Raw genomic sequence first — 23,983 nt, 5'->3', positions numbered from 1 at the left:
AAGAAAACGACCAACTGAAACCGAACACGACAAACCCGACATATCCGAGAAATCCGAAGAACAAACCCGAAGTACAAACCCAGAAACTAAAGACCCATTAATCGATTGCAAAGAATAGGAAGATGAATCACCTCTATGTGATTTCTTGACAGAAGAGGCGAGGAATTTCAGTGCTTTTGCATCTCCAATTCGAGCAATTGAAGTTGCTTATATAAGGGATAGATTCTAGGGTTTCGAATTTTCGATATCGTTGAACAGAAAAGGAATATAAGTTAGAGAGGATCATGATTAGGAAAGGTTATTGGGATTTGGGTGAATCAATATCTTTCGAGAAGTTAATGGTGATATATTCTTCAGAATATCTCGAGGAGTAGACGAAATCGAAAAGGGGAAGAATTGATATACTTAGGGTAAGGGGCTATTTGAGTCGGGTATCCATTAACCCGATCGGGGGCGCAGTATATATCCGACCCGACCCGACACCCATCATACCGAAAATGTGCGACCATTCGGGTATTTCACAAGATCCGAACCTGACCCGAACCGGTTTTATCGGACCGGGTTCGGTTCGGGTGATCGGGTTCGGTTATTGTGCCCATGCCTAGTTTTGGCCTTGAATCGACTAATTGAAGTACTTTGCATCATTGAGATTATGATCCTCTACATAGTCCACGAAGACAGAAACACAATATCTATCCTCATCACTGCATTCTCCAAAGCCTTGGATTTCAACACTCTGGAGAGTGTTCCTTTCGAGATTGAAGTAGAAAACATAAAATGGTTTAGATGTACGATATATAATCGACAAAACAATCACTACAAGAAAATGTGGGAGTAACGACTACGATTTACGACTACAAATGTGTAGTTGTAAATTACATTCGACTTTACGACTAAGTTATGACTACCTGAATGTTCGTCGTAACTTAGACGTAATTTTGCTACTAATAGTTTTCGTCGCAAATTGGTCGTAAATTAACTTCTCGTTTACGAGTACACTTTCATGTAGTCGTAAAGTAGTCGTAAATATACGACTAAGAAACATCAACGCTGTACCATCTGATTAACGACCAATTTACGAGGAATGCAGTTGCACATTGGTGGTTACGTTATTATCAAACGTAAATTTGTTGTAAACCCAAAATCAAAATTTTCCTATAAATATGATATTCTCCCTCATTCTTAAGATGCACAAAAAAAACGAGAAAGAGTAAAAAAAAATGTCTAGAAATATCTATGAGCTTCGGAGTTGGATGTATGCGCATAAAGATTCAAGCGGAAGAGTAACAGAAGAATTTCTCAACGGAGCAGAGATGTTCATGTACCACGCCGGACAGACGTCTCTCACACTAGAAATGGGTAAAATGTTTTGTCCCTGTCGTAAATGCAACAATACCAAGTTTGCTGCTAGTGAAACGGTTTGGAAACATATAGTAAATAGAGGATGTACTCCACATTACTATATCTGGTTTAACCATGGAGAAGCTGATAATAGGAATGAAGCTAGTAGTAGTAATCAGGTTGAAAATGTTCGTAACAGAGAGGAACCACATTTGCCTTCTGAAAGTTTTAACCTTCAAGAGGATCATATGGTAGATCATGATAGGATGCATGATATGGTTACAGATGCATTTCGTGAAACAAGATCAGTAATAGAGGAGGTAGAAAATGTAGAGGGGCCTAATTTGGATGCAAAAAGATTTTATGAGAAGCTAGCAGCAGCTAATGAGCCAATTTATGAAGGTTGTAGAGAAGGTCTTTCTAAATTATCATTGGCAGCTAGGATGATGAATATCAAAACTGATCATAACTTACCTGAAGTTTGTATGGATGCATGGGCTGAGTTGTTTAAAGAGTATTTGCCTGAAGATAATCAGTGTGCTGAATCTTATTATGAGATTCAGAAACTGGTTCATAGCCTTGGTTTACCTTCGGAGATGATTGATGTGTGTATAGACAACTGTATGATATACTAGGGAGAAAATGCAGAATTGTTAGAGTGTAAATTTTGCAAGAAGCCACGATATAAACCGCAAGGACTTGGGCGGAATAGGGTGCCGTACCAGCGGATGTGGTACTTACCTATCAAGGATAGACTGAAGAGATTATATCAATCTGAAAAGACGGCAGCAACGATAAGATGGCATGCAGAACATACTCACAAGGAAGGCGAGATCAATCATCCCTCTAATGCAAAAGCGTGGAAACACTTGAATTTGGTGTACCCTGATTTTGTAAGCAACTCCCGCAACGTTTATCTTGGGCTCTGCACAAATGGCTTTAGTCCATTTGGAATGTCTGGAAGACAATATTCGATTTGGCCAGTTTTCTTAACGCCATACAACCTTCCACCAGAGATGTGTATGGGAAAGGAATTTCTTTTCATGAGTATATTGTTACCTGGGCCAAAGCATCCGAAGAGGTCCCTTGATGTTTTTTCTACAACCTTTGATAGAATAATTGAAGGAATTATGGTCAACAGGCGTGCAGACATATGATTGTTCAACGAGAACAAACTTTACAATGTGAGTAGTTCTTTTGTGGACCATTAGTGACTTTCCTGCATACGGGATGTTGTCAGGTTGGACGACGCATGGAATGCTATCTTGTCCTTATTGTATGGGAAGCACAGATGCATTTCAGCTGAAAAATGGTAGGAAGACGTCCTGGTTTGATTGACATCAGAGATTTCTTCCCATTAATCATCCATACCGAAGGAACAAGAAATTGTTTCGGTCAAAAAGGGTTGTACGAGACACCACTCCGCCATATTTATCTGGAGAGGAAATCGAGAAGGATATTGATTACTATGGTGCACAAGACACATTCAAGAAAGGGGGTAATTGGCATACTACTGCAAATATGTCTGCTGGTTATGGGACACAGCATAATTGGCACAAGAAGAGTATATTTTGGGAACTTCCATATTGGAAAAATCTACTTCTACACCACAATCTTGATGTGATGCATATAGAGAAGAACTTCTTTGACAACATCATCAATACATTGTTGAACGTCCCCGGGAAGACAAAAGATAACAAGAACTCAGGGTTGGATTTTCCTGTATTATGTTCTAGGATTGAGCTGCATATTAGAAACGATGGGAAAATTTCGGTTTCCATTTTCAGATTGTCAGCAGAAGCAAAAGCAGCGTTGTTCAAGTGGATGGCATCAGATGTGAAGTTTGATGATGGATATGTTTCAAATCTATCAATATGTGTTGATCAGCAGGGACAAAAGTTTTTAGGGATGAAAAGCCATGACTGTCATGTGTTTATGCAACGACTTCTACCATTAGCATTTGCGGAGTTGCTTCCAAAAAATGTTCCCGAGGCACTTGCAGGTAACAAATAAAGCTATTATTACTTCTTCTTGGAAAAAAAACTTATGAAAAGTATCTTACGTTGGCTTGTACATTTGCAGGCATCGGAAATTTTTTCAGAGATCTTAGCGCACACACCTTAACTGTAGATGTCATCAGACAACTTGATGAGAATATCCCGATCTTGATGTGCAACTTGGAGAAGATTTTTCCTCCGTCATTTTTTGACGTCATAGAACATTTAGTTGTCCACCTTCCGTACGAGGCATTGCTTCGTGGACCTGTTCATAACGGATGGATGTATCCTTATGAGCGAGCCATGAAATATTTGAAAGGGAAAGCCAAAAATCTGGCTAGGGTGGAAGGTTCAATAGTTGCTGGGAGTTTGAATGAGGAAACATCTCACTTCACGTCGTACTACTTTGGGTCCCAAGTCCGTACACGGAAAACGACTACGAGCAGATATGATGATGGTGGTGTTATGCCGACATATATTGTTGAAGATGTTCCAGACATATTCTGTCAGATTGGTGGTCGAGTGAAGATGATGCTCACAGTGCCCACACATATATACTTCTTAACTGCGAGGAGATTGAGGCATTTGAAAGGTAATTAAAATTAATTTGGCCGTTACATATGTTTACCACACACATATATATATATATATATATATATATATATATATATATATATATATATTGGCATAAAACAGCGATTTCGTTGCCCAAGTCGAAGAAGCTATACTAGGGATATCAACCAATGATCTCAACAAAAGGAAAGACCAACATTTTGTGAAGTGGTTGAAAACGCAGGTATACACATCACAATATAATATTTAAGGTTGATTATGAAGTTATATATTTATATATATATATATATATATATGTTGATGATCTAGGTTGATTATGATGATCCATTCTATCCTCAGTGGTTTCACGAAATGATACAAGGTCCGGTCGCTAAGGTCAGCACAACATCAATGTATTTCACATGAGGCTACACTTTTCACATTTACGGATATGGAAGTCGGCGAGCAACAATGAACTATGTAGTATGTGTGAAAGGTGAAACTGATTTCTATGGAATCTTACAAGAGATCATCGAAGTAGAGTTCCCCGGCCTGGTGAAGCTGAAATGCGTTCTCTTCAAATGTGACTGGTTTGACCCCACCGTCAATAGAGGTGTTTGGTATAGCAAGTTTGGAGTTGTTGATATAAATGCTACACGGAGGTACAACAAATTTGAACCCTACATATTGGCATCTCAAACAGACCAAGTTTGTTTTATTCCATATCCGAAGATTAGACAATCTGGAATATCTTGGGTAGCCGCTATAAAAGTTACACCTCGGGGTCGAGTCTTGACTGATGAACAACCACCTTTACAAGAAGATACCGTAAATGAAGAAGAAGTACCAGAGCAAGCTACAAATGATATCTTACTTGTTGATCCATACAACCAGGGATATGAAGAAATTCCAGACGATGCAACAGACGAAGCCCACGAAGATGAATTTGAAGAAAACGATGAAGTGGATGATGTTTCTGATGATGAGTGATCGAGTTTCTATTGTATTATCAAACACTTTGTATTACATATAATATTTATATAACTTATCCGATCATGTTTGTTCAATTAGGATGTTTGAGGTTTGTGGTTTGGGGTTTGGAAGTGTATAACTTATGATGTTTGTGATTTGGGGTTTGGGGTTTCGGTTTTAGAGTTAAAACAAAAATCGAAGCTAATTAGTCGTAAATTACGACTCTCTTACGACTAGTCTAAAAGATAACGAAGCTAAGTAGTCGTTAACTACTACTAATTTACGACTAATATAAAAGGTATCGAAGCTAAGTAGTCGAAAATTACGGCTCCGTTACAACTAGTCTAAAAGATAACGAAGCTAATTAGTCGTTACCTTCTTCCAATTTACGACTAAATGAAAACGAGACGATGCTTATTAGTCGTAAAGCCTCCGGCAGTTTCCTGTAAAAGCTCACCACTTTGCTCCCCAAATCAAACACAATTCCAAACCAATTTCCTCATCAAATCATAAAGATTTGAATAAAAAAAGAAGGAGAAGAAAGATCCTAGAAAACATGTAGTTGGAGACAAGGCGAGACTTACGTATGTTTTACGTAGGTTTCGCTTTGTCTCTTTCCACCTGTGTTTCTAGGTATTTTTCTTCTCTTCTTTTTTTATTCAAATTTTCAACGGTAGTCCCTAATTAGTCGTAAAGACTGCGTCCCTTATTGGTCGTAATGTATGACTTATTTACGACCACTAGTATCTGATTGGTCGTAAAAAAAAAAAGTAGTCTCTCATTGGTCGTTATTAATCTTGGTCCCCCATTAGTCGTAAACTTACGACTTATTTACGACTGCTCGTCTCTCATTGGTCGTACATTTACAACGAATTTACGACTAACAACAAAACTCTATATATAGGCAGACTTCGCGAAGCCATTTAGTTGCTCATTACCCTCTCTCTAACAACGAACTCCCATCTCTCTCTAGGTTTTTTTTTTTTTTTTAAGATTTAGGTGGTTAGTTAGTTTAGGTTTGGAATTAGTTTAGGTTTGGAATTAGTTTAGCATTGAATTATATTAGGATGGAGTTAGATTATGATCAAATTAGAATAGGTTTAGATTATTTTTATATAATAAATTTGAATTGTTTATAACCATGTATTTTTTATGTTTGTTTTTTCAGATTGACGATATTGCTATGGCTAGCGGTAGACAGAGAATTAGGAACCTTACGCCTAGAAACTCTTACGCGAGTAACTTTCTTCCACAGTCGGATCCATCGGCTTCTACTTCCGGCACTGCATCCGGCCAAGAGAATGTGCCTGATAGCCAATATGCCGATCCGTATGTGCCTCCACAGGCATATGATCCTGAAGCTTACTATCCGCGGTTCGATGACCCTGCTCAATTATTTCCCCAGTACGATGAGCCTCCACAGCAGCCTCGGAATGAGCAGCATCATCCTCCACACCATCCTCAGCAGCAGTCCACCACACCCGAAGCTGCTCCTACTCCTACAGCAGCTCCGGCTCCCGCAGCTGCTCCGGCTCCTGCATTTGTTCATCCAGATTTGATGGTGCCACCGAATGCACCATATGCAAGATATACAGTGGATGACCTTCTCCAGATGCCGGGACGAGAAGGTTTACAAATCATCAACCCAGATCGACCACCCCACACTTACTAGTAATTTTTAATTTATTAAAGTTTTAATTGCATTTAAATATACTAATTATACAATTGCTCTAAATATATGTATTCTTTCAAATTTTGTAGGTTTTCGACGGAAAATTGTGTGGGACAGAGCGTTGGAGATATCATCAGGACAAACTTCCGGGAAGCCCATCTGAACTGGTCTCTTACACCTGACCACGTTTGGAGGACTTGGTTCAAGTGCTTCCCGGTTAGTTTTAAATATCATTTTTATTGTTTATTTTAAAAATAGTTATTTATTTAATTTAATTTTTTTATTGTAGGAAAAATGGAATTGGTTCATTGCTGTCAACGAAAAGGTGAAGGAAGAGTTCTACAAAAAGGCGATGGGTCGCCTAAATAACATTGTTGGTGATTGGAAGGAGAAGTGGAGGGTTTTGGGGGACGACGCAAAAGAAGCATACCTCAGCAATGGCGTTTGGAAGGGCTTGAAGGCTTATTGGAATTTGCCGAAGTCAGTTCAGAGGTCTCTCACTTGCTCTACGGCTCGGTTGACCCGCGATGATGATGGTAACCTGCCAGTACCTCATACTTCCGGACAGATTCCACACGCTGGAAGGGCACTACAAATTGTAAGTCTTCAATCTTTCTTAATTTTTATTAAATATATATTAATTGACTATTTATTTAATGCGTGAGTTTAATTTAATTTTTTTTATATAGGCTGCCCAAGAAAGAGCACCACCATCTCTGGCCCGAATTTACAAGACGACACACTAGCATTCTGATGGCACCTTCTTGCATCCTCGAGCAGAGAGGATCTACAACACTGTTGAGGCTCGCATCCAGGAGGTCCAGACTCAGTTGTCGCAACAAAATCCGGAAGGTGCACCAGTCCAGCTGTCCACCGTCGAACAAGACAAAATTTTTGAGCAGGTTAAAAATTTGATCTCTTAAATATATATGTTTATTTACATTTTTTATTCTTTAAGTTAGTTTTACATATGTACTAATTAAATATCTATTTATTAATTGAAGGTTGCCCCGAAGAAAAGGAACGTATTATCGGGATCGGGTCTGTCAACGATGTCCCGAGGGCAAGAGCTGAACACGCTGGAAGAATGGAAGAAGAATCTTCTCTCCGTAGGGATTTGACTGCGGCCAAAGAAGTCATAGCTGATCACAGGGACAAATTTTCATTTACGGTAAATATTTTCGATTTGATGATAGAGACAACCCTAAACATCAACCCGACTTTTGCCTCTAGGTGGCAGTCTCTACGTCCGAGCTTTGTCCCCGAGCCCACACCGGCAGAGCAGGCAGATTTAGAGCGACGTGCGGATGGGCATAGCTCCGACCTCTTCGATGAAATAAACCTTAACACTTAGTTTTTTCGGTTTTAGTTAATTAGTATTATTAATGTTTTATATCATGGATACTATTATGTTTCTGAATGTTATATATTTTCTTTTAATTTTATCAAATTTTAAAATTTAAATCAAAATAAATTTAAATATTTGATTTTAATTAATATATTAAATTCGTAATCAAATACAAAATTCTAAAATAAATAAATAAAAGGCTTAATTTACGACCAATGAACATCTAACGTCGATGTAAAGTAGTCGTTATATTTCGACAAATAAACATCGACATAGAAGCAAATTGGTCGTAAGTTTACAACCTATATACATCTAATTTGCGAGACATAAATGTGCGTCACATGTACAACTAATACTTTTACGTTGAACTTACGACCAATTTACTTAGTCGTACATTTACGTCTGCTTTACGACTAAAGTCTTTAGTAGTAACTTTACGACCAATGTGCCTCGAATAATTATTTACGACCAGCTTCTAACGACCAATCGTTTTTCGAAGCTTTTTGGTCGTAAAGCCTATATTACGACCAATAGGCTACTAATACTGTAGTCGTTAAGGTCTTGTTTTCTTGTAGTGAAAATCACCTGTAGATGTTGCTTCGGCGACACCAACAAGTTCATTAATAGCCAGCAAAGTGTAGACATTTTTGGACCATATCTGTTTCTCTATATCCTCTAAGACCCACACACGCAACTTAGCGATATTGCCATCACCATCATTCTTCCATTAATGAGTCACACCAAATCTACCTTTGTAGTTTATAAATTTAGTACAAAAATAAGCAAAGAACTTTGCGTCAATAAACGAATTTCTCAGACCTAACATCAAAGCAAACTAACACATGAGCATGAGACGAATCACTCGAGCTTAAAGCTAGAGCTAAGTAATACAAAACCCCATTGATGCATATAGATGGTTTATAAACCTCATGGTTCAAGGGGGATTGATTATTCCTCCACCTCATTTCCCCAGTTCCTAATGTCATAATTTTATAAGCAGATATACCAGTCATCCTGATCCATAATACCTTGAATCGCTTGTCACTCGGATCAAACCCTAAAAAGATTCCCAAGTATTTGCGGTGATCTCCTTCTCGGTTTAGGTAAGCTAACATAGTGTTGCGTACTAGGGTTAAATATCACAGGCTTTGAACTTCCCATACCACTCTTTTCCGACAAAATACATACTACAGAAATAGATCAAACCAGAGGTGAAGCCATCAAAGTCGAGGGACATCATATATATACCAACCGGGGCTACAAGAGAAGACTTCTTATTTGGATTCTGAAGCTGAGGCGATGAGAAGAAGCTGAATTTAGTATCTAGTTCGAAGACAAATAAGAGACGTGTGCGAGTCCGTGACCTGGTCAAAAACAGCTCTGTGAAATATGAACGGTGAAGACCGGGAGCTTGTGGTCAAATGGTAAGGGAAAGGACTTGGGATGTCCTCACATTTAAGGTTCGTTCCACCTGCCATGCGAAACTAAGTCACATTTTCCTGGTCACCCTACACGGATATGGGCTACTGCATTTCGGTCCATTTGAATATCCGGGAAATGGTCTATCCGTGGACTGCACCTCCCACCCGGGGTTTAAGTCTGTATCTTTAATAGATCCGGGTTTAACCATTTTTTTCAGTCAAAAAAGAAATATGAACGGTGAAGCATGGAATACCATAACTTCGAAACCTCGCAGCTGACTTTTCAGGCAGTCTCGAGAATATCTCGATGATGAGATCGTTCGGGATGGAAGCTGAGATTTCTCCTCCCCTATTCATGATCCTTAGGGTAGGGACTAGGGACTACGGGTGAGAGAACCTAAGGTACAAAACGTGAGATTTGGTCTGGAAAATGTTTTTGAGTAATTTGGTCTGGTTTTATCCGGTTACAAATTTATTAATGCGTCGAGTCGAAATGGTCTGGGTTGTAATGACCCTTCGGTTTGGTTTGATTTCTGGACAGATTATTTCAGTGATCTCTTATTCTTCGACTTTTATTTTATTTTATTTTGTTGATGTACGAGCACAAGTGACTTTATGTTTCAGTGTGTACAAGGAACATAAGTGGCTACTGGCTATGGCTACTGGCTACAATACAACATCTATGTCTTTAACAAGTAATGGAGATCGCCATGTAAGAGATGATCTCAAAATCCACTCAGAAAACATGGTACATAATTACGATAGTGTGTTGTGTGTATAAGAATAAATTTAAGAAAAGAGATAGACTAGTGATTAAGTATGAAAAAGTATGCATTTTTTTAATAATGCGAGCTGATACAACTATAAGGACTTGAAAGGTATCCGAGAATAAGAAAGGGAAAAATTACTAAGAAAAATTTGAGATATGACTAGAATAACATATATTTTTTAAAAATTACTAGAATATTTGTAAATCCTAAGTAAATTACAATTAAGACTTTTATTTAGTTTTTTTTAGTTGAGATTATTTTTAAACAATAAATTCATGTCACTAATTACTATATCCACTTCATTAATAAATGTAATTATTCTGATCAAAAGAGAGGGAAGAAAATGAATCGTCTTTCTAACTAAATTTCATGTGTTAAAAAAAAACCCACAAGTTTCATCATTCGTCGCTTAAACCCTAATCTTTTGAGTCAATATTGTTGTTTATCGTCGGTAATTTTCTAACTGTCTTCTCCGATAACGTCTTCGCCGAAATAGTCTTCTTCGCAAGCGTTTTTACGAAATCTTCTTCGCTGCAATCTCCCAAAATCATCTTTTCTGCTGAGTTTTTCGAGTTTGTGGCTGAGTTTTATTTATATTCTGGCTGAGTTACTTTTGTTTTGCGGCTGGTTTATAAATGCAGTTGTGGTTGAGTTACTTCCCGCTAATCTCTGAAAACCTAGCTATAAGAAGTGTGCATTCCAATGAGAAAAGGCAAATACATTCCATAAAACATCCAAGTTGGCAATTATGGGATGTATTCATTTAAGTTTGTTTGTGATTTGATACCCATGTTTGGATAATTTAAATTGTTTTCTACATCTGAGTGAAAGAGAAGATTGAACAAGAAGAGAATGGAGGAGACATAAAGAATTGACGGATTCAGTAGAAACGACACATAGAAGTTCAATGAAGCTTGGAGACATGGAGTTATCACCGGAATGGTGCAGAAAACATGTATTTTTGGTTTTCTATGTAAGAAACATAACTTATCCATGTATTTTGTATTTGACTTATGCTATGTTTACACAACTCAGCCGTGTCGTTTATATTTCTCTCGGCCATATGTAGTGAATTACTTATCTTTAATCATATATCAAATAAATTAGTTTCAGTTTTTTTCTACTAGATTTAGCTGGTATAGGTTGAAGACTCTTAAGTGAGATATTGACTTATATGATAAAGGTGGTGGTTGGTTGGAATTCAACAAGTGACTATAACTTTAATTTCTATCTACAATTATATAAATTACCAGTCATGCTTAAAATAGTTTTTAAAACTGAATAAAAAACATAAAATATAAAGGGCTGTAGGAGCCTTATTTTTTTTAAGCAAAAAATATTGTTTTTTCATTTACTTTCTTCAGCTACATTAGATATAGATAAATCAACATAATTTACAAACTAAATTTTACAGTAAATTTTTTATAACAACAGTCCAACCAATTGCCCCCAAAACAAACACTGAACCAATTCTATAGTCTATACACAAAAGTTTTAAAAACCAACATAAATTTTTATTAGATATGTTACAATGGATACAAAACGCCAAGTCCTCTCTCTCATGGGAATATTTAAGTTTATATATAAACCAGCCGGGAAGCAAAAACAAAACAAAAAAAAGTGAAAGCAAAGAAAAGATCATGTGAACAAGAAGAAGACATTTCAATACAAAACAAAAAGAAAATAATTAGAGGGAGATTTCACAAGGTGCATGAAACGTTCTTCCACGACAAATAGCTTCAAGATTTTCTCCAGCGTACGAGCACAACGGTGAAACCTCAACACCTAATTAATTTATATTTTTGCAGCATATTAGATTATATATACATAAAGAACAAAAGTTATAATGAGAATATGTTTTTGGAGTTTTACCAGTTGCATATAAAGGCACAGAATGTGTTAGAAATCCACCAGCTGCTATAACCCAACGTGTGTGTAGCCTTAGAACCGAAAGCCTCGCACTTTCCGGTGTATCGAAATTGGACCCATTTACATTCTTCACTGGCGCAAACTCTTCTTCTCTTAACACCTACACATTGCTCAATCCAAATTTTAATATTTGTTTTTAGTTTATGTATTGTGTAAATGAACGACATAGTTTACCTCAAAGAGTGCGGTTGAAGGAGCATACAGAAAGGAATCAAAAATGAATTGTTCTAGTTTCAGTCCCATTGTGTATCCATTCATAGATGGTATCTTCTTCTCCGCCAAGTGGTAGCTGCCAAAACAGCACATTATTACACACATAATATAACGTTTTGATTGTGAGATTTAGAATGTATTTGTAGAGCTTACACGCTGTCTTTCTCTAGGCCGGTTGCGACTTGATTAATGAAATCTAAAGTGAACATGTGCAAGCACACCTGATGACAAAAATGTAAAACAAAAACGTTTCGTAAGCTCTTTTCAATTTGGTATGAGTTGTGAAATTTATAAGAAGATGATGAGAGAGGGAGAACGGGTTTTTACATTACTCCAGCAATATTGAAGACGTCCTGTTCGTTGATTAATAGCAGAAGCCATTGACTGATCTAGCTCACTGTATTCAACTACAGTCAATGGTCCACCTTTTCCTCTTCTAACAAATACTCCAACCTGTTCTTGAGGATATGCCTGTTTTTATCATACAAAAAAACATTCGAGTCACCAGGGAATATTATGGACTTCTATCTAAACCAGAGAAAATGTATCTTAGATACCTTTCGCACAACTTTTGCAGCCGAAGCAGCACCTTTATCGATAAAGTACCCTAGAAATGTAGGATCAGCTACTCGAACCTGCTTTCCAAGATGTCATTTTATATCCAAGAGACAGAGAGTTGAGAAAAATTAAGCAATTATAAGGACTCAAGACTGAGCTAGAAAACTAACCATGACATTGTCAACACCATAGCAATCCACATATTTTATTCCCCTTGAAGCCATATCCTCTAATAACCTTGAAGACTTTAGAGCTGTAAAATCTTGGATCAGAATTAGCAAAAAAAAAAAAAAACTAATATATAACAGCAAAAGACCAGAATCAATTAGTAAACATACCTCCATAGACTCCCCCGTTACCATCTGGAGCTTTAGCTAGCTGATAATATGTAAATAAACTCATAAAGACTAGAATACTAACCAAATATAAAAGGAGAGACAGAACAACGTATTATGGTACATACACTAAAAGGTGTCTCCATGATAAACTTTCCTTCCTTTGAAATGCAAGGCAAAGTACCTTGTTGGAAAAAACTGATCTGTAGCCAAGTGATCAACATTTGGTCAGACACAGTATGAAGGAAAAACTAATACAACTAAGAAGCATATATCTTACTTGATCTGGTTCAAGGCCAAAGTACTTGTGACTCGAAAAATATTTTCGTGTCGCCTCATCAGTAAATGGACTAGTCATAATATACCAGTGTATTGTAACTGGGCGAGTTGGACCTAAAGATAAAGTATTATGTTAAACAACAGAGTGTCAAGATATGTTGCAATGGTACAAGATACATTAGAAGAAGGCATGAATCTCACCTTCACCCACTACTTGAGCAGCAAGTCTTTGGATACACAAGATTCTCTCTGCTTGAATCTGAAAGAGCGACTTTCCTGATGGAAGTCCGATATCTGAGATGGAATTTAAGTCAATAACTACCATGTTACGTAACTTGAGCCTAATCAGTGCATGTCAAAGAATCAAAATACTCTTACTACACTAAAACATGCAGAATGAAAGAACCAAAAGGCGAGCTGATGTTATGACAACTACGATGTGCATTCTAAGGAAGAAACTGTTTCAAGTGCTCTAAATTCTCCAAGCATTGTTACTGTAAAGAAGATTGGGCAGCCGTAAAGCAGAACTAGAATAAGAAGCACTCACTGAAACATCCTTTTGGGTCTGAAATTCCAAGTCTTGTTCCCTGTCATATAGTTTCATAGTAAAATCATTTTCAATAGTCAGATCTTTTACAGAATGTACTAACAAAAACACAACAATGTGGCAGAAAAAGGTTAACCGGAATCTATTAAAACCTATTAACATGATTCGTTTTCCTTGTACAAAACGAGAGAAAGAGCATAAAGAGGAAACATATTCTCAAGTTATTAAATGGAAGTAATCTCCTCCAAGCGACTCACATGTTTAAATCAGAAATTTTCAACCTTCCTTACATCACACGAAACAGAGGAACTTAATATGGAAAATTTATTATATATTAAAGTTACGGAATCCTATAAAAAGCATCTTTTCAGATCACGTGATCATTCATGATCCGTTTGATTTCTTCTACAGTAATTAAGCAAGGTTCCTCCTAGACATCGCCATTACTCAACTTACCTAAAAAAAATTAAAACCCACCGACAGTGATATATGTTTCTACTTTCTAATAGTTCATATGATTGCCACTATAATAACCCCTAAATAACACTTTCTCCGTTTCAGATTATATAAATTATTTAAAAGTAAAGACCGCACCAAAAGCCGTCTTAATCTTAAGTAGGTAAGCATTATTCGAAAACCCATCGACAAGAGAATCATTAAGCAACTCTCATTAATCTTAACTAATTAAAAGTAGCATTATTGCTGTATTTAAAGAAAAAGGTAACACAAGATTAAGACGAGAAGTACCTGTCCACCAGACAAAAGTACCACTCCTAGTTTGCCTTCATAGATAGTCTTTAATCCCATCTTCCACCACTTCTCTCTGTCTTCCATTGTTCTTCCATCAACCGTCGAGACCCAATTCTCCGGCACTGGCTCTATCGCCGCCACAGGCAAGCCTAATTAAATTAAACATAGATGTATGAAAATTTATCAAATCCAAAAAGACAATGCATGTAGTTTAAGTTGAGAATTACTGAAAACCTTGAGAGTGAAGTGAGCATCTGATGATCCGATCTATTCTTGGAAGATCCAAACACTGGAAATAGCCAAATCAAGAACCAGTTAAAAAATAGTATCAACTAAACAGTGTTTTTTTGTTAATACCAATCTGAGATTTGATCTAACGAAGGACACACCTCGATGTCTCTGACAAGGAACTCTCGTTCGTCCGGTGAGAGCTCGTCCCAAAGAGCGAAAACATCTTCCTGTCCATAATCTTTTAATCTCTCAATCAATGCTTGACGCGGTGAATTCATCGGAGGAGGAGAAGTTATTTCTGTCGTGGTCGTTGTTGTTGTCGCCGCCGTTGAATCAGATGCTCCATTTTCTCTCTCCATCGACGGGTCTCTCATCTCTCTCTAGATCTCTTGCAGGTTAAAACAAAGGTAATGAGGATTAGAGCGTTTGGTCTGTTTTTATTTTGGGAAGGCGAGAAGATGAATGGTTTTAAACACGAGCCAAGAACAGTGGCGAAGAAGACAAAGAATCAACAAAACAAATCGACATGAAACAACTGGAGTTTATGCAATTACTTGTTTACCCTTTTGTAGTTTCATGCATTTTGTCAAAGTCCTCCGACAGTTTGTTGGCTTTATCTCCTCTGGCTAGCTCACCGGGTTTTAGATTTCGTTTTCTTCTAATTATTTAAAAAATTTAGATCCCCATTTTCTTTTTCTTTCTTTTTTGGTTATCTGAAATTTTTTCATTAGAAACATTGAAAAATAAAATATAAAATCAGCAGAAGATAAGTAAATTCTTAGAAGTAAAGCGATAGTTACAAAAAAAGGAAGAAGTAAAGCTGCAGAAATATAGTTTCTCATAAACATAATTATATGAAAAATAAACAAGCTTAATTGAGATTACAAGACAATAATATTAAAAGGCACCAATGTTCTTTAACTAAAAAAGCGAGTAAGCTAGGATTTGAAACATTTAAGAAACAAATTGATAAGTTTTTTTAGACAATTTCTAATGTATTTTGTTATAAAGTATTTTCTAAAATATAGAATTATTATAATAGAAATGAAGTTTACTTCAGTGTGTTCTTTAAGATAGCAATCTTTAAAATATAGAGTAAAAAGTAGAGATTACTATGTATCTCCTTGAATATAGAAGAAAAAAATAGCAATTTCAATTTTAGGAAAAGTAGCTATAAATTAGAGTGAAATTGATTTTAAATGATATAGAAATAAAAAATAGTAATGGGTTAGAGATGCTCTTGACTTAAAAATGAATTATATTATAGATGCCTACCATCAATCAATGATAACATGTTCCACAAAAACTCAATCTTTCAATTCTTATAACCAAAAGGTTCATATTCATAAGATAGAAACGTTGTTTTATGTTAAAATAAAACAAAATAACAAAACAAAAATAACTCTTTGAATCGGATAACTAGATATAATGACATTTTTTGGTTAAAGAGAATTAAAATCATTTAGATTTAGATCCTTATTTTCTAATACCATAATATTTTATTTAGCTCTGTAAATTTTTATTCGAAAAGTTGAAAGGCTTAATGAAAATACTACACTATAATAGAAAACCACAATCTCTATAACAGTAATAAATTAAAATCAACCAAAATTTTAAGATAACACTTGTTCTTTTTTTTGTAACTAAAAAGATAACACTTGTTCACTTGAACAAAAAAATCATGTCATTGTTACTCAAGATTTTGTCATTCTCTATAAATACACCTCTTAAATCTAACATCCGTAATAGACGGATATTTCTATTTATAGTGGACAGTATTTTATGATTTATAATTGTGCAAAAAAAAAACGAATTTCCTGATTTGTGGATTCATATATGCACGCACCTGGCAGTGCTATTTGACCCTTTTTTTTTTTTGGTTAGTACATCGGGCAATACGTGAATCACCGACATGTCGTATGATGGGAACGTTTAATTGAGTGATGAAAAAATAATTTATTTATTTGTACGGGGAACTGTGTCTTATTAATGGAAATGAAAGTTAGCTGAGAAAATGTGCGTAGACTTAAGTAAATTGCTAGATTTAACTCGTATTTTTCACTAAAGTCAATTTGGAAGATATTTGAAAAATGAAAACACTGATTTTCTAAAGTAGATTTTATCTTCTCTAAAACTCGTCCTGTTAGGAGGTGTCTAATATTTTCTACGGACCATCAGTTTGGTGGAATGGGAATGTATGGTCTTCATCACATGATTAGGTAAAGACACTGGCAACATACGTAAAATCGAGATTCGGCGAAAACACAAGGTACAAAGTAGTTATAAGAACACATATCTGTTTATTAGAAATTATTTACACAATCTCTTATAGACTTGTTTGATCTGAATTGCACGACTCGACACAAATCAATTTCTAACACATTCAATTTGCTTGACTCAACCTCTATTGATCAAGTCTACCAATTCACTCAGCTATAAAACCCCAAAACTCTTTGTGTTTTTCTCTGAGAATTATAACGTCAAAAGCTCTAACCCTAATTTTCGAAAAACCCAAGATATATATTAAATAATATTTTTCTATTATCTAATATATTATTTCCTATATTTTAGCATCTCAAAATTTTCCAATTTGTGATCTACTAACATTTCTTTAATGTTTATTTCGTCAACCAAACATATGGAAATATCTCACATCAGCATATCTTAACGTTTCTTTTTTATTGTCACAAATCATTCTCTGTGTGTAACACAAGTACACGAACCAAAGCTCCACCAGTGCAAAAACCTATCAAGCTCCAAGTTCTTGAGCTTCTTGAGCTTACATTCTCCCCCTTTTCACTGATTTTTACAACCCAAGCTCACTAACCTCTAAGCACAATATGCATCATACATCCCATCAAAGTATTAACTTAAACTCTCTCTGAATTAAGTATCATCTCCCCTTGTTTGAGTGAAAAACTGTGAAAAACTTCATGATACTTGTTGGACCATCAAAACTCTCAATACCTTCTAGGCCATCGAACTGGTTCTTCAAGTTCAATATATTGATCTTCCATTTGAGTGTATGACACATTGGTATGCTCCTTTAACACACTTTTCGTAAACTCATGATATAAATCCTTCTTAGCTATCCATACATGTCCACACCTTCTGGGTTCCATATAACAAATGTTCATCCTTCAAACTCGCTCAATCTGGTTTCTCCGAGAGTAACAAAAAGCAACACTATGTCCAATCTTACCACAAAAGTGACATCCGTTCTTTCGCTTAGCAACAACTTTTATGTCTTGTATCTTTGGAATCACAATCTTTGCTTTAGTTTCATCCTTTCGTACAGCTGAAAAAACTGGGACTAAGCGTTTTACAAACTTGGTTTTTTCAATCTTGTCAACCGTTTGAGAATTAGTTTCATGATGACCTCGCTTTCCACTGAACAAGCCTCTATTCACACAAGCTGTGTTTTGATTCTCTTTAGTCTTTGTCATTGATTCTGATTTTTCTTCAGCTTTTGGTTTGTCATCTGATTTTACTTTAGCTTTTATGGACCTTATTCTTCCAGCCTCGTCATACTATTGTGAAGTCAATCCTTGATAACCCAAACTCCAATTAATTTTTGGAGACTACCCCATTGACAAGATATGATCCAGACTTGTTGATCCAATGTTCAACATTCTTACTTTCTTGTAGTTCTCAGTAAGTTGTATTTCCAGAAGCTGACTCTTCTTAAATTCTTTATTCAACATATGTTTCATCTGATGAAATTTTATTTCAGAGTCTTGTTGAACTCGATTTTTCTCTGCGATAATTCTCTTAAGATACTAAAGCTCGTCTTCATCATCATTCTTTGTCCTTCCACACTTTGATTCACCCTTTGTGTCAGTCTGTTCCATCTCTAGGATGTTGACTTTAGCTTTTAATATAGTTTTATCATTGATGAGCTGCAAGTTTTTGTGACTGAGTTCTGTATACTTACCAAAGAGAACTTGATACTCAACTACAAGATCTGCATCTATATCACTTTCTGTATCACTGTGTGACGCATCAGAATTGGCGTGTGACACACACGACGCACAAAATTCACCTTTAGTGATGTTTTTTTAAGACCCCATAACTCCATGAAGAGACACGAAATTGAGAGCATCTTCTTTTCTTTCTGGCTTTTTATCACTACAACTTCTCTTCATCTTCATCTTCTTTGTGTTCACACACTCTGATTATATGTGCCCAAACCATTACATCCATTACACTTGATTTCTTTTCTCTTGAATGATAGGCAATATGTTTTGACATGTCCAATACTATGACTATTAAAACACAACACTTCATGCCTTTTATGTCTTTCTTCTTCTCTAGGCAGCTTGTCGTTGAACATCTTATACAAGAGATATGTGGTTTCTTCAAGTTTCTGAATCATCAGGTGAATAGATTCTTGAAATTTTTGAGCTCTTTGGATGTCTTCATCAAATGTAATTCTAGAGTCTTGAGCAGGCTTTGAAGATTTAGATTCCAATTCCATCTCCTCAGCCTTTAATATCCCTACTACCCCATCAAACTTGAGTTCATCAGTGTTCATCGTCAAATTTATAGCCGCTTTATGTGCTGCAAACTTAGTAAGTAAACATCACAAAAGTTTCTTCACTAATTTTGCGTCTTCGTATTTTTTACCTAAAAATTATGCTTTATTGGCTATGAAGCTAAGTTTTGCATTGAATTATCTTATCTTCTCATCATCATCCATCTTTATGTCTTCAAACTGTGATGCAAGCAAGTTCAATCTTATCCTCCTGACATTCACACTACCCTCAAACACATTTTGTAGTATATCCCAAGCCTCCTTAGCTGATTCACAGTCATATATAAGCTCAAATTTCTTTCCATCTACAAAAATGAAGATTGTATCCAGTGCTTGCGCATTAAACTTTGAAAGTTTTTTCTCTGTTGCCGTCCACTTCGTCTCCAGTTTAGGTGTCTTCAAGCCATCCTCTTGCATCGACCACTGTGCTTCCCATCCAGATTGAACAACTGTCCATATATCTTCATCAGTTCCGCGTAAGTTTGCTCTCATTCTCACTTTCTAATATCCATAATTTACATCATTCAGCAGCAAAATATTATATGTCAAAATCGTCATATTCTCTTCTCAGGATCTCACCTTGGTTCGAAGAACCCTCCTTTGTTTAGGTGTCCCGCTCTGAAACCAATTGTAAAATCGAGATTAATCGAAAACACAAGGCAAAAAGTAGTTCTAAGAACACATATCTCTTTTATTAGAAATTCTTTACACAATCTCTTACGGACTTGTTTAATCCGAAATACACGACTCGACACATATTGATTTATAACACACCCAACTTACTTGACTCAAACCCTATTGATCAAGTCTACCAATTCACTCAGCTATGAAACCCCAAAACCCTTTGTGTTTCTCTCTGAGAATTACAATGTCAAAAGCTCTAACCCTAATTCTAGGAAAACCCAAGATATATATTAAATAATATTTTTCTATTATCTAATATATTATTTCCTATATTTTAGCATCACAAAATCTTCCAATTTGTGATCTACTAACATTCCCTTAATGTTTATTTTGTCAACCAAACATATGGAAATATCTCACTTCATCTTATCTTGACGTTTCTTTTTTTATTCTCTGAAACGTGTGTCACACACCATTCTATGTGTGTAACACAAGCACATGAACCAAAACTTCACCACTGCAGCAACCTATCAAGCTCCAAGTTCTTGAGCTTCTTGAGCTTACAACATATAGTCGAATGCGGAATCTCTTTCTTTTGTGGTGAAGGGAATAAGTCGAGAGATTATTTGTTTTTTAGCTTGTCCCTATTTATTCATTATGTAACTCTTGATATGTTATGAGCTACTAAGACCATTTCAAAAGGTTCATTCTATTTGTATTTAAAATAGAGTTGATTATAGTTTATTGGTATTTTATTTTAGAGTAAAAAATATAGTTGTGGACAAAAAATAAATGAATTATTTTATTTATAAAATAAATCTACTTTTTATTCTACTATAGAGTAATAAATTGAATTAGGTTGGACAATTTTACTCTAAATTTTATTTAAAATTAAAAAATAAAATGAGTTAGAGATGTTCGGGTGATTGGACTGTAACTGTAAAAAATTTACTGTAGAACTTAGTATGTAGGATTTTTTATTTAGTTATAAGGGATGTATCTTTAAAATATATTGTTACAGTAATATATTTCATACAACAAAAAAAAATGGTTACAAAATGAAGTTTTTACCGCTATTATTATTTTTTTGTTATATTTTTTAAATCACTCTTAAGTATAATTGGTGATTTTAAAACCTGTAGCAGAAAATTAAAACTAAAGTCAGCTATTATATCCCAATCAATCATCCCTCTCTAAGCAAGAGAATAGATCTGGATTGGATCATTACTCTTCCTTATATCTTTCGACATTATCTAAACAAAGTGGATTCTCTGCCGGTTTGACTAGCTCTTCAAGCGACTACCTATGTGACACATGAAGAGAAAAAACAATAGAAACACACACGATGCGCTCTACTCCACACCAAAAAAAATTGATGGAGTGATGCAGCATCATGATACCTTCACCGCCAAGCAACTGTTTTTCTATTTCGGTTTTTAGAAGATTTCATTTTCTAATTATGAATTCCTTTTAGTAGATTTTCTATTTTTAACAGAGTTAGGTTATTATAAACCGTCTCTAGGATCCTATATAAGGGATTGTAAGTTGGCTTTGATAAGTAGTTTTTGAAAGATAATAAACTAGAGTTTCTCTAAAATCTTGCATTGATTCGATTATGTCGTCAATACGAGAGCCTTGTATCGAATTTGATTAAGTTCTTCGATTTAAGAAGTCAGGTCTCTAAAGATTTAACCTAAATCTTTAGATTTGAGCTGAGTTACCGTTAATACGCTGCGCCAGGTTGGTATCAGAGCTTTGCTACGCTCCTCGAAAATTTTTCCATTCACCATGGCAAGACCTCGACGAGCACCTATTCGAACCGAAGCAGAAATCACCCGTGATGCAATCGCTGAGCTTCAGGCTCAGATGCAAACTATCGCCGCCGCCCTCCACAACCTTAATGTTCAACAACAACCACCAGTTCGCGATAATGTTGAACGTGCGAGCAACAACGATGCAGAAGACGATGAAGAAGCAAACCTATTTGCCGCCGCAGCAGCAGAACATGTGAACCCCTTCGCTCCTCTCAACGACCGTGTACTCGGTCAAGATAACATTTGCGGTGCAGCAGCTGTTGTTCCATGGGAAACAGGATTCAAAACAAAGATTCCAGAGTTCCATGGCAACTCATCCGCCGAAGAACTTCTCGATTGGATAGTCACAGTTGAAGAAATTCTTGAATTCAAGAGAGCACCAATGGAACGTTGAGTTCCGTTGTTAACAATGCGATTCCGCAACAGAGCAGCAGCATGGTGGATACAACTAAAAACTACACGAGCCCGTCTTGGAAAACCCAAGATCATGTCATGGGATATGCTTAAATCAAAACTTAAAAATACATTCTTGCCTTACAACTATGATCAGCTAATGTTCCAACGACTACATCATATTCGCCAATGAACTCGTTCAGTTGCTGAATATTCCCAAGAATTTTTTTTGCTGCTTACAAGAGTTGATATTCAAGATTCAGAATGACAATTGGTTGCTCGATTCACTGCCGGCTTGCGTCAACAGATCCAGCACACTATCAACTTGTTTAATCCACTGATGTTATCAGAAGCTCACCAACAGGCACTCACCATTGAATCTCAAACTAAAAGCAATTACTCTTGGTCTGCGTCTCGTACTACCCGACCTGTTCAACAACAACAGTCTACAAATTTAGCCGATGATTCGCTTCCTCAACAAGCTGAAACTGCCCTCGTGCCTCTGACGGATAAGACAACAACTCGACCATCTTCACTACGATGTTTCGCTTGCGGAGAGATTGGTCATCGACAAGCCAATTGTCCGAAAATAAATCGCAGGGGACTTCTTCTTGATGCCGCTGGCAAGGACGTAGAGGTTATTTATGATGAGGAAATTGCAGAAAATCTAGAAGAAACAGAGGACCTGATCGCAGACACTGGTCCTTGTTTGATGATGCGACGTGTTTGCCTTGCTCCACGCCATATTGATGACAATCCACAACGCCATAACCTGTTCCACTCGAAGTGTACTATTGCCGGCAAGGTTTGAAAATTTATTATTGACTCGGGAAGTAGTGAAAACGTAGTGGCAGAGGACGTTGTCAACAAACTCAATCTGACAACAGAACTTCATCCATATCCATATAAACTCGCATGGCTAGACAAGAAGACAGACTTGACCATTACTCGACGTGCTCTCATATCATATTCAGTTGGTGGCACATTCCAGGATCAAATTTATTGTGATGTAGCACCGATGGACGCTTGTCATCTTCTCTTAGGACGCCCTTGGCTATTTGATCATCGAGTAAAACACGATGGTTGTCACAATACCTATAGCTTCCGTTTCAACGATAAAAACTTCACACTGCAACCCTCTTTACCTGAGAAGCAGAGTTTACCGTCCTCACCAGTCCTTATTCTCCAACGCAAACCTTTTGAGCAAGAGATGCGAGAAGAGGGACGTGTTCTGATCCTGATGAACTCACCAGTCAACACATCTTTACCGCAAATTCCGGATAGCTTTAAACGTCTGTTGACCAAGTTTCAGGACGTCTTCCCCGACGAGTTACCAACTGGCCTTCCTCCTCTAAGAGATATTCAACACCGTATTGATCTAGTTCCAGATGCTATCCTACCTAATCGAGCTCATTACCGTATGAGTCCAAGTGAGAATGAAGAACTACGACGACAAGTTGAGGATCTCATCACGAAAGGATACTTGCGTGAGAGTTTGAGTCCGTGTGCAGTTCCAGCTTTGCTCATACCAAAAAAAGATGGATCATGGAGAATGTGTGTCGATAGCCGTGCTATTAATAAGATTACAGTCCGCTATCGATTTCCAATACCACGTCTTGATGATCTATTAGACCAAATTGGTGCTGCAACAACCTTTTCTAAACTCGATCTTCGCAGTGGATACCATCAAATCCGTATTCAAC

The 23,983-nt window shown here is 36.5% G+C and overlaps 1 protein-coding gene across 1 annotated transcript; it reads right to left on the bottom strand.

The window, feature by feature from the left end:
- Positions 1 to 11,565: 11,565 nt before the first annotated feature.
- On the bottom strand, positions 11,566 to 15,460 carry LOC106366703 (UDP-N-acetylglucosamine diphosphorylase 1). Its single transcript, XM_013806364.3, has 15 exons — positions 15,074 to 15,460; positions 14,919 to 14,973; positions 14,682 to 14,833; positions 13,935 to 13,974; positions 13,589 to 13,681; positions 13,389 to 13,501; positions 13,237 to 13,311; positions 13,112 to 13,151; positions 12,944 to 13,026; positions 12,773 to 12,850; positions 12,543 to 12,686; positions 12,369 to 12,436; positions 12,177 to 12,291; positions 11,946 to 12,102; positions 11,566 to 11,858 (listed from the first exon to the last, which is right to left on the bottom strand). Exons 1-15 carry the CDS (start codon positions 15,287 to 15,289, stop codon positions 11,761 to 11,763), a joined length of 1,527 nt encoding a protein of 508 aa, XP_013661818.1. The 5' UTR covers positions 15,290 to 15,460; the 3' UTR covers positions 11,566 to 11,760.
- Positions 15,461 to 23,983: the final 8,523 nt, after the last annotated feature.

The sequence above is a fragment of the Brassica napus genome, chromosome C5 (assembly GCF_020379485.1).
Source record: "Brassica napus cultivar Da-Ae chromosome C5, Da-Ae, whole genome shotgun sequence".
NCBI lineage: Eukaryota > Viridiplantae > Streptophyta > Magnoliopsida > Brassicales > Brassicaceae > Brassica > Brassica napus.
Note: the sequence above shows the minus strand (reverse complement) of the source record. Positions and strands in the feature narration are given on the sequence as shown.

Coding starts and splice junctions, on each gene's coding strand:
- LOC106366703 (XM_013806364.3), bottom strand. CDS start 15,289: ATGAGAGACCCGTCGATGGAGAGAGAAAATGGAGCATCTGATTCAACG. Junction 14,834..14,918: donor ATGCTCACTTCACTCTCAAG/GTTTTCAGTAAT, acceptor TAATTTAATTAG/GCTTGCCTGTGGCGGCGATA. Junction 12,103..12,176: donor CTTCAACCGCACTCTTTGAG/GTAAACTATGTC, acceptor AGCAATGTGTAG/GTGTTAAGAGAAGAAGAGTT.